The sequence below is a fragment of the Leptopilina boulardi genome, unplaced genomic scaffold, assembly GCF_019393585.1.
Source record: "Leptopilina boulardi isolate dan_hultmark-lab unplaced genomic scaffold, ZJU_Lbou_2.1 LbouV2_121, whole genome shotgun sequence".
In the NCBI taxonomy this organism is placed as follows: Eukaryota; Metazoa; Arthropoda; class Insecta; order Hymenoptera; family Figitidae; genus Leptopilina; species Leptopilina boulardi.
In genome coordinates this window covers 4497474-4510041 of record NW_026137665.1, presented here as the reverse complement: position 1 = coordinate 4510041, position 12568 = coordinate 4497474, and the positions used below count along the sequence as shown (strand labels likewise).

The window sequence follows — 12568 nt, the reverse complement described above, 5'->3', positions numbered from 1 at the left end:
ATCCTCTAAAAGAAAGCGCTAAAAACTTCAGCTACAATTTCAGGTTGCATTGTTAAGGTTTCATTACAATTTATTTTAAATTATAAATATTACAAAAAATAAAAACTTTGCTTCAAATCTATTAATAAAATATTGATTTGCTTGAATTCTCACTTGTTTTAGTCAAGTAATTTAAAAATAAAAACATTATTATGCGAAAGTTTCTAGTTTGTAACAATAATATTATAAAACAAATGAAAGTAGAAACACAAATCTGGATCCTAGTTTTCTTGAGATGTGAATATTTAAAGAACGATATCACGTTATCTAAAAAAGTCTCCAGGATGAATTTTTTTTTAAATTAAAGATAAAATAAAAAGGAATATTATTAAAAAATTAAAAATTAAAAAAAGAGGTCGAAATTGAAAAAAAATCTAAAAGAAATTTTGTTTTTTACTTTTTTCTATTTAAATAACAAAATTTTATTTTTATTTTAAAATTTTCTGAAAATACGTAATTTTCTGAAAAAAAAACGTTTTTGATTCATCAAAATCGGTTGAAAATTGACCGAGATATAAAGGAAAGAACAAAATGCAGTATCAAAATTAAAAGTGATATAACTCCTACAATTTTAGATATTTTAAAAATTCCTTTTACTTACACATTGCTCTTATATAAAGCTATAATTTTACCAAGTATCATTAAAATCGAAGAACCACTTGCAGATTCTGATATTTCTGACGTGGACTTACCCATCAAGAAAAAAAAGTGAAACGAACACAAATTTCATGAGCATAAATTATAATATAGTATAGGAAATTCTTGAACATATTTAGATTAGTTTTTCTTTAATATATGAGAAGAAAATTGCAATTTTTCTTTTTTGGAAGAGTTTCATTAATTTTTGTCATTCTTGCATTTTAATCATGTTGAGTGACAGAGAGGGGTGAGAAAGAGAGAGTGTCGTAATAGATTGACTTTCACATTAAATGTAAAAACCACTTACCATTCAGTACGTGGACCATCACACTGGCAGGATTTGCGTTACTAGGTATGCAGGTGTAATTTCCGCTGTCGCTCAATCTGGCTTGTGTCACCAAGAGCTTACTTGTCGTTCCACTCTCAGTTTTCTCCGTCTCCAAGGAAACTCCGCCCCTGTGGTGAACGCTGTATTATATCACAAATACTTGCAAACTGCTTTTAACTATAGAAACATTATATATGTTTTTATAGAAATGACAAATATATATATATATATATATATATATATATATATATATATATATATAAACATAACGTATCGGAACTTCAAAGACTGATTATTTTTCCACAGATAATCTATAACAATTCAAGTGAGTTTCTTCAACTGGAATTTCAACATTATCGGGAAAAATAGTCGCCAAGTTTCTTTTTCGTTTTTCATTTCATTTCCTGTCAGGCAATAATTGTTTTATTTTGATTATTTTTTTTTCTTTATTCCTTACAGAGAAAACTTGTAATTAAAAGTTAAATTCATTTTATAATACATATATATATATATAAATTCCTTTCAAATAATCAATTTTTTCCAATTCTAAAATATCAAGAGATTCAAGAGGATTGAATTTCAGAATCAAATCGGATTAATTTATCGAAAATTGAAATAATGAATCCAAAAAAAAAAGAATTGAAATTCAATTGTCCTATACTTGGAGAATGTGAAAGCATTGACCCGGAAACGAAATGCCCTATAGAATATGTAGTAATACTAAAAAGAAACTGATTAAATTCAAAACTTTCTAGGGTTGATTTTTTCTTAAAGTTCATTTCTTGGGCTTGTTAAAAAAAACTTCATAGGACGTTAATTTTTTTCAACTTAATTTCTCAGCTTCTTGGAGAGAAAGTTAAAGAGTCTTCGTTCTTTTTTTCTTTTTTTTGAGTTCTCAATCAAAGTCGAGCTTATTTTAGAGACGAAAAAAAAGTAAACTTAAAAACCTTATATACCTCGTCTATGAATCTTAACGTATATTTCCAATTATATTATTTTTAAAGCAAAAAAAAAAAACATTACTATTTTTCAGATTTGTTATATTTTTGACTTTTAAGGTGGTTCAACTCGAGTGACATAACCTCAAAAATAATAAATATTGTTTTTATCAGCAAATAAAACTATATATAAATAAAAATAAATTTTACTAAAAAAAAATGAGCCAAAAGTTCTGAACGTTCAAATGAACGAAATATTTTTTTCAATCTATAAATTATTAAAAATTATAATGGTTATGTAAAATGAAATGTTAAATTAATTAATTATTAAATTAATAATTTCTCTTAAGATATTTTGTAATAAAATTCGTACTTAAAGAAGTTGTAAAAGAAATTTCCTTCATTTGAACGTTCAAAACTTTAGGCTCATAAAAAAAATAAATACATAAATTATTAAGAATAAATAAATATTAACAAATTCTATTTTTTAGGGTTTCGTGGCCCATGGCCGAAAGCCTTATAGTTTCACTTTGGCGTCCGTCTGTCCGTAGTATATTTTGGGGCACCAAAGCTCCCAAAATCAAATTTTAGGGCACAGATCCCAAATTCAAATTTTGGGGCCCCACAGATCCGAAATTAAACTTTTGGGGCACCACAGATCCCAAATTCAAATTTTGGGGCCCCACAGATCCGAAATTAAACTTTTGGGGCACCACAGATCCCAAATTCAAATTTTGGGGCCCCACAGATCCCAAATTCGAATTTTGGGGCACCACAGATTCCAAATTCGAATTTTGGGACCCCACAGATCCCAAATCTCCATTTACTGAATGGACATTACATGTCCCATTAGTTAACATGCCCCTGTAATTGACATGTCCCAGTAGTTGACCTGTCTCAGTAATTGACATGTCCCAATAGTTGACATGTCCCTATAGTTGACATGTCCCAGTAGTTGACATGTCCTTATAGTTGACATGTCTCTATACTGCCGTCCCAACAAGAGTAGCAGTAACTACATTTTGGTTAAGTCACTTATTGGTGGCAGTGGCAGTGGCAAGTAGGTGACTCATCCTAAATGCAGATACGGTTATTCTTGTTGGGGCGGCAGTATAGTTGACATGTCCAAGAGTTGACATGTCTTAATAGTGGACATTATCGAATGGACATTTTACCTAATGTTTTTGTTTGTGAATCAAAAAAGATAAATGATAGAAGAAAGACCTCCACTCCACAGCCACTCTTTCTTTTTTCTTTCATTTACCTTTTTTTCAATTTTGATTTTTGCCAATTTTTGATTTTCTTTGATTGCCATTTTTTAAAAATTTTGCCATAAATTTTTTTTTTATAATAAAAATTTTGCTAAATAAATAAAATTTAATAGTACATAAAATTTATAAAATAAATTTTATTATTTATTTTTAAATTATTTATTTTTGATTTATTTTTTTTTAATTAAAATTTAAAGTGCCACGAAACCCTAGATGTAGGCGCAATTGCGCCTAGTTCTTTTCCTATTTTTTATTTATATATTTTATTTTTTATTTTCTCTATATAGTTATAGATTCAAAAAAACCCCATGATACAAATTTTTGTAAAAATCCAACTACTTTTTAAAAATTCGTCCGCCATATTGGATCCGCCATTTTGAATTTTATAAATCTGACGTTAAATTCGTAATCAGCGACCCCAAAAACCCCCGAGTAACAAGATTCAAGCAAATCTGTCATTATTTAAAAAATTTCTTCTGTCATTTAAAATCAGCTATGTTTTTTGAGGTTATGTCAAAATCCTGACGTGATGGAGCTAAACGGACTTCAGATTCGTGTTCAGCGCATCAAAATACATCAAGAAATGTTGGTCTCATTCCCCGGCCCGGGTACTTTTTTTTGTGTGGCTGTGTTACGAATCTGAAGGCAGATTTTTAAAATTTTCATAATTTAAAATGGCGGATTCAATATGGCGGATAAAATTTAAAAAATTGACCCAATTCGTTTCAAACTCGCTTCTCGAGGGTTTTTGGGGTTACTAATTACGAATCTGAAATCAGATTTTTGAAATTTCTAAAAATTCAAAGATGTTTGCAATATAGTGGACGAATTTAACCTTTAAACTGATACGTGCCGAAAAATCACACTAACTGATTTCACCGGTCTGTCAGACCGCTATTCCTTTTTTATGTTATTTTATTGATTTTAAATTTTGTAAAGTCAATTGTTGTATATATTTTTTATTTTTTATGATTAAAAAGTCAATTTCTATATTGTTTCGTTTTAATTTTTTTATTTTTACATAATTTAGAACGCTTTAAAAAAACGCTTTAAAAAAAAGTTATAAGCGATGAAAGTTTTAATAGCGGTCTGTCAGACCGCTAAATCAGTTTAAAGGTTAAGAAAAAAAAACCCCAAAAACCCTCGAAAAGCGAGTTTGAAACGAATTCGGTCAATTTTTTAAATTTTATCCGCCATGTTGAATCCGCCATTTTGAATTATGAAAATTTTAAAAATCTGCCTTCAGATTCGTAATCAGCGACCCCGAAAACCTCCGAGTAACAAATTTCAGGCGAATCTAACAATTTCAAAAATTTGTCCGCCATATTGGATCCGCCATTTTGAATTTTTGAAAACTAACACCGGATTCGTAATCAGCGACCCTAAAAACCCCAGAGTAGCCATTTTCCAGCGGATTGAATCACTTTTAAAAAATTGTCCGCCATGTTGTATCCGCCATTTTGAATTTTAAAAATTTGAAAAATCTGACCTCAAATTCGTCATCAGCGACCCGAAAAACTGTAAGAACAATTGCACTTTTCTTTTTTGAAGTTCTCAGATTAGCTTGGGAACGAAAAGGTTAAAACAAATTGTTAAAATTCTATTTTTTAGTCATTTATTTTAGTATTTTTAGTCATTTTAAAAAATAATATTCTGAAACTTTAATGTCTTCTTTACAATTTTTAATAACAACATTTTTTGTTGGCAGACATTAAAAGAAGAAGGTTGGGATACATTATATGGAAAAAAGAGAGAAAAGTATTACAATATAGGAATAGTTTAGGAATAGAGAGTTTAATGAATCGAAATCGTGATATTAGCAACAGGATTAGATTAACAGAACGTGATGTACAGAGACAGATATAAGAAAGAATTGATGCGTAACATAGGTAAGGTAATAACATAGGTATAGGGTTATCAAAGAAAACAATGAAATGCTAAAGTATTTAACAAATAATAAGGTTGGAAATAGATTCAGTTTAATTGCAAATTTAAGGTGTGGAAATTTTGAAAATTATAGAAAATATTGGTTGGACGAAGAAAAAAGAAAATGTAAATTATGTTATATAAGGATTGGGATTGTTTAGAACACTACGTTATAAAGATTGTGAAGTTGCGAAAAGTTGGTTTGTTGAATTAGGCGATGACGAAGAAAAGAGATTTTTTAGCTTAATTGATGACAGTTATGGAAATATAAAAGTTGAAATAGTTAAAAAATTGTGGAAGGAAAAAGAAAAATTATAAAGAAACGAAAAGATGAAGAAAGATATCGATATGAACACAGAAAATTATAAGGTATTAAAATAAGCTGCAACGCTTATTATTTTAATCCAATTTTGCTTATTTTAATTTTTAATAGCAAAATGGATTAAAATAAGCAAAATTGGATTAAAATAATAAGCGTTGCAGCTTATTTTAATGCCTTTTAATTTTCTGTGAATGTATATGTAAGTTTGAAACATTGTAAACCAAGTCCACTTCTGGCACAATAGGCTGAAGTTAAATAAATATTATTATTAATAACAACATTTTTTTCTACGATCAATCACTGTAAAACGAAAGATATTAATTTAATACCGACTTTAGGTACTAAATTGTTATTTGGTTCTATTTTGATAGGGGAATAGTGTCAGGGTTGGACACAGTTTTGGTGTTTTGTTTATAAATATTTTGTTTAGATAAAGTCAGTCAATTGTGGTATATGGGTGGAAAGATCTACAAAAGAGGAACACTTTTGCTGTGGACCGTAAATTGATTGGTCGAAAATTAAAAAAGTTATAAACATTTAAAAAAAAAATCTAGTCAGGGTTGAACTTTTCAGTCAGGGTTGGACACTTTTTGAAAATCGAAACGCACTATTAATAAAAACGTAAAATAACATTTGTAATGTTTTTTATTCTTATTTTTTCATGTTTATCTTTACTTATTGTTTACAAATTGTAAAGCTTCATGGGTTTAAAAAAGGAATGAACTCAAATTACAAAAAATAACGCTTTATTGTTCCAAATAACTCAATGAAATGATGAACAAAATTTATACAATTTAAGTATTATTTTTCTAATATCTTTGGCACAATTTTGCACTGAAATATCAATAAAATAAAATTTATAATTATTTATTTATTTATAAATTGTGTCAAATTCATAATTAATATGGGTGTCCAACCCTAACTAGAAGCATCATTTTCGAATTGTGCTAACCATAACCAGACATGTGTCGCGATTCGATTTTTCACTTTTTTTCTTCTTAAATTATGCACCCCACAATACATTTAATAAGCTTACCTTGCCGAATTCTTGCTTTTTTTTACACATTTTTTAGGTTTATTCACAAGTCAAACAAAACTTTTTTTGTCTCTTCGATTGCACCGAAGTCACAGGGACGCTACTTTTGATTCTCCAAAAATGTAATGCCACAAAAAGTTAGGTTACACTACTAGAAGATTCGTCACGTACGCACACAGGTGGCGCTAGTGTTCTTATTTAAAAAAGGCCAAGTGTCCAACCCTGACACTATTCCCCTACCTAAAATCGGTACTGTTTTAGTACCTTCTTTTTACAGTGATAGTTTACTTGATAAAATTTTTTTTAAAAAAATGTGACGAAATTATTTAATTGTAAATACTTTGCAAAATATTAAAAATTTTGCAAAACCTTTTGGTACACTTATTTAGGACCCTATAAACAAATATCAAATCACGAAATATAAGTAGAATCAAAATTTAGTTTTGCCATGGATCGCTCCTTAAATAAAAAAGTCGGTTTAATGGAAATTCTGTCAAAAAAACAATATGAATTTGAGATTATGTTAATGAGCTGAAACTGCATTAATTAAAATTATGAAAATTTTTTATTATAAAAATATTATTGTTTCAAAATGTGGATTTAAAAATATGTTAATTCAATGATAGTGAAAATTTACACTATAACATGAACTAAGGAAATTCAAGTAGAATAAAGATAATAATAAAGTTGAAATGAAAACTAATTTTCAAAGTTGAATAAGCCATAATTAATGAAAATTATGAGAGATAGTATATATATGTTTTAAAGTTATAAAGTGAATATGAGACGACGAGAAGGAAGAAGAGAAGTATAGTGAGAAATATATATATATATATATATATATATATATATGTATATATTTCTATGGAAATTGTAAGACGAAGGACAGTAAATGGAGTTAGCGAATGAGAGAAGAGGAAAATTTTCTTGGTTCAAGTGCATACCTGGGACTGTCGAAATCCACTACTGCACTCCCGTGATGCCACGAAACGCTGCTCGGGGGTGTACTTTGCACATTAACCGTGCACGTGAGGCTTATAGTACTACCTTTCTTCACGTAGACATCTTCTGGTCCTAGGATTTTCGCTTGTGCAGCTGAAACATAGATTAGAAACGTTCTGTTCAATTCCCAGCACATTTTCACATCATTGAAAAGAAACTAAATGGAAAATTTTTCAGGATATTAAGGAATTTTACTTCTAAAAAATCTACTTTTTTTTAAACAATTTTTTTTTATATGGGGCATTCCACGGGAGATTTTCATTCAAAAATTTTTTCTTCCCCGAAACATTTTTTTTCGAAATCTATATGAAAAATAAGGATATACGTATTTTTTTAATTTTTTATTTGATAAAAATGAAGGAAGTTATGATTTTTTGAAATTTAACGTCAACGATTGAAGTGTGTTTTTGGGACATTTTTTAATCTATTGTACTAATAAATTAAAAATTATGCTATATATATGAAATTTGTTCATTTTTTCTTAAATTTTTCAAATATCTGCTCAAAAATAACGTACCTATAAGAGAAGTAACAAAAAAGTTGAAATTAAACTCAAAAAGTGAGTTTTCTCAAAAGAGACACTTTCGATTTTTAATTTTTTGCTTCTCTTATATGAACGTTATTTTTGAGCAGATATTTGAAAAATTTAAGAAAAAATGAACAAATTTCATATATAGCATAATTTTTAATTTCTTAGTACAATAGATTAAAAAATGTCCCAAAAACACACTTCCATTCAAATGAAAAAATAAAAAAATACGTATATCCTTATTTTTCATATAGATTTCGAAAAAAAATGTTTCGGGGAAAAAAAAATTTTGAATGAAAATCTCCCGTGGAATGCCCCATATATATATTGGCGATTTCAAATCGAAATTTATAGTTTATTTTTTACATTCGGCTAAATATATAGTTTTTTTTTCGTTCTATAGAGAAAAAAAGTACTTTTTATTTTATTTTAAGTGCCCGAATTTTTACTCTCTAAATTTGAATCAGCGATAAGTATACCACTGGTACCAATCAGCGGATATACGCTGAAAAATCAGTGAAATTCCACTAATTCATCAGTGCATATAAGCTGATTAGAATCAGTGGTATACTTATAGCTGAGAATCAGCGAGATTCCGCTGATTCAAATTTAGAGAGTAAGTTATGAATTTTTGGTTTTTAAATATAGACCTATTTTCAATTTTTTTTCTATGCAAATTATTATAATTTTTTGTATAAAAGATTTTTTATAACGTTTCTTGATTGATAATTTAAAAAAAAAATTTATAGGCAAAAAAATTTAATTTTGTAATTATAATTTAGTACATTTCAATTAAATAAAATTTCAGATAAAAAAATATTTTTTTTCAATCATTCATCATAAACGTTATTTATTTATTTATTTTTTTAAAAATAATAGTTACGAATTTTACAAACGTCAAATTTTTAGAATAAATTAATTCTTCTTTGTCTTGGGAACGTTTTTTAAAAAAAAAATTTCTTTATTTTAATACATATTTCTAAATATACTGAAAAGATTTTGCAAAAAATTTAAGAGGATGTCTGATAAATTTTTTTTGTTTAAATAAATTGTATAAAAAAATTTTCATTCTAATTGTATTTTTATAATAAAAAAAAAAAGTATTTTAGTTTGAAAAAAAGTATTTTAGTTTGAAAAAAATGTATTTTAGTTTGAAAAAAATGTATTTTAGTTTGAAAAAAATGTATTTTAGTTTGAAAAAAAGTATTTTAGTTTGAAAAAAATGTATTTTAGTTTGAAAAAAATGTATTTTAGTTTGAAAAAAATGTATTTAGCCAAATTTAAAAGTTCAACCATAAATTTGACGTAGAATCGTCCACATATATTCTGATACTTCTGCGAATCGATCTTCTGCTATCATGCTTTATGACATAAAAAAATAAATAATTTATAAATTAATTCAAATAAGTTTCAATTAAATTTAATAAATTGTCAAAACTTATAAAAATTTTAAAATAATAACACTCTGTTTGAAAAATAATAAAAAAAATTCAAAAACATTGTTTTATGAATTAAAATTTAAACTTGAGTAAACGTTTATCATAATATAGGATTTGTGAAAAAAAATTGTAGAAAAATAAAATTTTATTTTCCTGTGTTTCATTTTTTTTTTTTTTTTTTTTTTTTTTTGAAAAATGTTAAAACGTTAAAAAGATAATTTTAAATTCTCCTCATTTCTTTAGAAAAACTTTTTTTTTCTGCGAAGTGTATACGTCATGCAAATAAAAACCAACATCAAAGCAGGCGAAATTATATATGAAAAGTTTAAGCTTGCAGGTGCAAATTATGCATTTGGAAAAGAAAAGGAAATGAAGCGAATAAATGAAAGTAAAGAAAGCTGTATACCATAACTCTTTCAGTTGAATACAATTTTTTTTTTTTTGTATATATTTACCCTTTTTTTAGAGAAAAAAAAATTACCACACACACAGTGGAAAATCTTTTTACTTTAATGTTTTATAAAGGTCTACTTTTCTTATGAAAAAAAAAAATAAAATAAATTGATCACTAAAAGAAAAAAAAAGGAAAACTTTAAACGAAACGATAATCGAGAGATAAAAATATTGTATTATATGTGAAAAAGTAAATTACGATAATAAAGTAGAAAATTAACTTAAAAGAAAGAAGGAAACAAATATAACTGACTGTATAGTGAAAATAAATAAATAAATAAAAAAATAAATAAAATAAAGAAGAAAAGTAAAAAGTTTTGCCAAGTTAAATAATGGCGCTCAAATAAGTTGTTTGAAGAAAGTTTAGAAACATACTTGCCGTTTAAGTTTGTATTGTCAAGATATATCTATATATTTATCGTAAACTCTATTAAAGAACTACTTTATAGAAATTACTTTACTTTTATTTAAAAAAAAAAAAATTCATTTTTTCAGGATATTCTGGATAAATAATTTTATTATATTACATCACACAACGATGTTTCGATACCAAAATTGTCATCCTCTTCAGATTATTACAATGTATCTAGTGTATTGAGTATTTTAAAATATAATATTTTATAAAAAATTAAAAAAAACTCAGTGAATAATTTTTTTTTTAAATTGAACTCGAAATTCTTAAAAATTTTAAATTTAAACTTCTCTTACAATTTTAATTATTTTTCACTGTTAATTTTTCTACACTTTTTTCATGATACTGAACAATCAAATATAGTTTAAAAAATTTAATTTTTACCAAAAATAAATTTTTAAACAAATTTTTAAAAGTTTTTAAAAAAAGGTCCAAAATTATTATAAAAAAGTTTTTATCATAGAATATGGTTTTAGGTTCCAAAAATATGTCGAAAAAAAAATTAACACCTCTAAATAACTTAACTTTGTATTGGTTTAAATTTTACTGTTAATGCTTTTAAAATTCAACTTCTTCCACAATTTCTATTATTTTTAATCTGCAATTTTTTTTGTATACTTTTTTTTATTGTTCCTTTAGTATGGGTTTTTAAAATTTTCAATTTAAAAAAAAAACATACAAATTCTAAAATTAACAAATATTTTTTTTCGAATTTATCACAATTTATTTGTACCCGTTGTTTTTTCTCTGTATTTAAATTCAGGCCTCGGATTATATTATGACTTTTTTCGACTTATTTTAATAAAATGCGACTTTTTCGACTTTTTTTTACAAAATTGTAAAACAAAATACGTCTTTTTTAGTATACAATACAAATCTTAAAATCTTCTTTATTTCAATTTAAAACCTTTTAAAAATATGATTATTTTTTAAATTTTCCATCAAAAACTTTCTGAAATTTAATAATTTCAATTATAAGACTTTCGAAATTCAATAATTTTTAATGTTTTTTTTATAATATTCTTTAAAAATACAATTATCTCAAAGCATTTTTCAATTAGAAAATTTTAAACTACAATTTCTGACAAATCATTTGAATTTAATTAATTTCAAAAATTTCTATTCATAACCTTCTAAAATTTAATTATTTTTAAATTTTTCCATCTTAAACTTTTTCAAATTATGTGAAAGCATTTTTTAATTGAAAAAATTTTGAATCCAATTTTTGTCTGCAATTTCTAATTAATTATTCATCAACAAAAATCACCAAAAAATTTCAATTAAAAATCATTTGAAGTTTAATTAAATTAAAAAAATGTTATCTAAAATTATTTGATAAATTATTTTCAATTCTGTAAAATTGAATTATTGTCTAAAATTTAACGAAATTTTTTGAGATTTAATTATTTCTAAAAATTTCAAACTATAACTTTTTCAAAATTCAATTATTTTTAATAATTTTAATATTTCTTTAAAAATTCAAAATTAATTAAAAAAGTTTCAAATAAAAACTCTAAAATTGAATTGTTTTCATAATTTTTTTTTATTAGAAATTTGTCCTACTTAATTAAAATTGAGGAAATAATAAAATGGATTTAATATTTAATAGCATTAGCAGGGTTGCCACAAAAATTTCAAAATAATTTTCCCTGACATTTCCTTGACTTTCAAACAAAAATTTTGTATTTTTCCCTGACATTTTCGTTTTTTCTATCAAATATAAATTCTATCAAAAATTGTGTTAAATGAAATTTCGATCAAATAAAACTTGGGTCAAATAAAAATTCTGCAAATAATTCTGTATAATTTTTATAAAATTATCATTTTTAACAAATGAATATTTTAATAAAAATCTAGGTTTACAACACTTTCCAGCACTTTTTATTAAATTCCCTGACTTCCCTGACAAAAATTAATTTCCCTGACATTTCCCTGACTTGTGGCAACCCTGATTAGTTATTTAAGGGGTTACACCACTTTGACCGCATGAAAAAATACGCGTTTTCAAGAATTTCTTTTGAAGAACGGAATTTTTTTTACTAAAATTCAAATAAATAACGTTAGGGATCATTCATTAATTACGTAAGGACGATTTTGGCTAATTTTGACCCCCCCTACCCCCATATAAGAATACAAAAGATTTTTCGAACCCCCCCTCTCCCCCTTCTTACGTTAGTTTTTAACAATATTAACCCCTTCGCAGTCCAGTAAAAATGAAGTTTTTGTGCCACCAA

The 12568-nt window shown here is 25.8% G+C and overlaps 1 protein-coding gene across 5 annotated transcripts in view; it reads right to left on the bottom strand.

The window, feature by feature from the left end:
* Positions 1–12568, bottom strand: part of LOC127285439 (basement membrane-specific heparan sulfate proteoglycan core protein-like) — a 389597-nt gene that overhangs the window by 57944 nt on the left and 319085 nt on the right. For 3 of the 5 annotated variants that reach the window (XM_051311444.1, XM_051311463.1, XM_051311480.1), the window contains 2 exons: positions 7444–7594; positions 986–1146 (listed from right to left, as the gene is read on the bottom strand). In XM_051311444.1, the coding sequence (XP_051167401.1) occupies positions 986–1146; positions 7444–7594 (312 nt within the window). The remainder of the gene's footprint in view (positions 1–985; positions 1147–7443; positions 7595–12568) is intronic. The other 2 variants (XM_051311455.1, XM_051311471.1) reach the window with 1 other exon arrangement.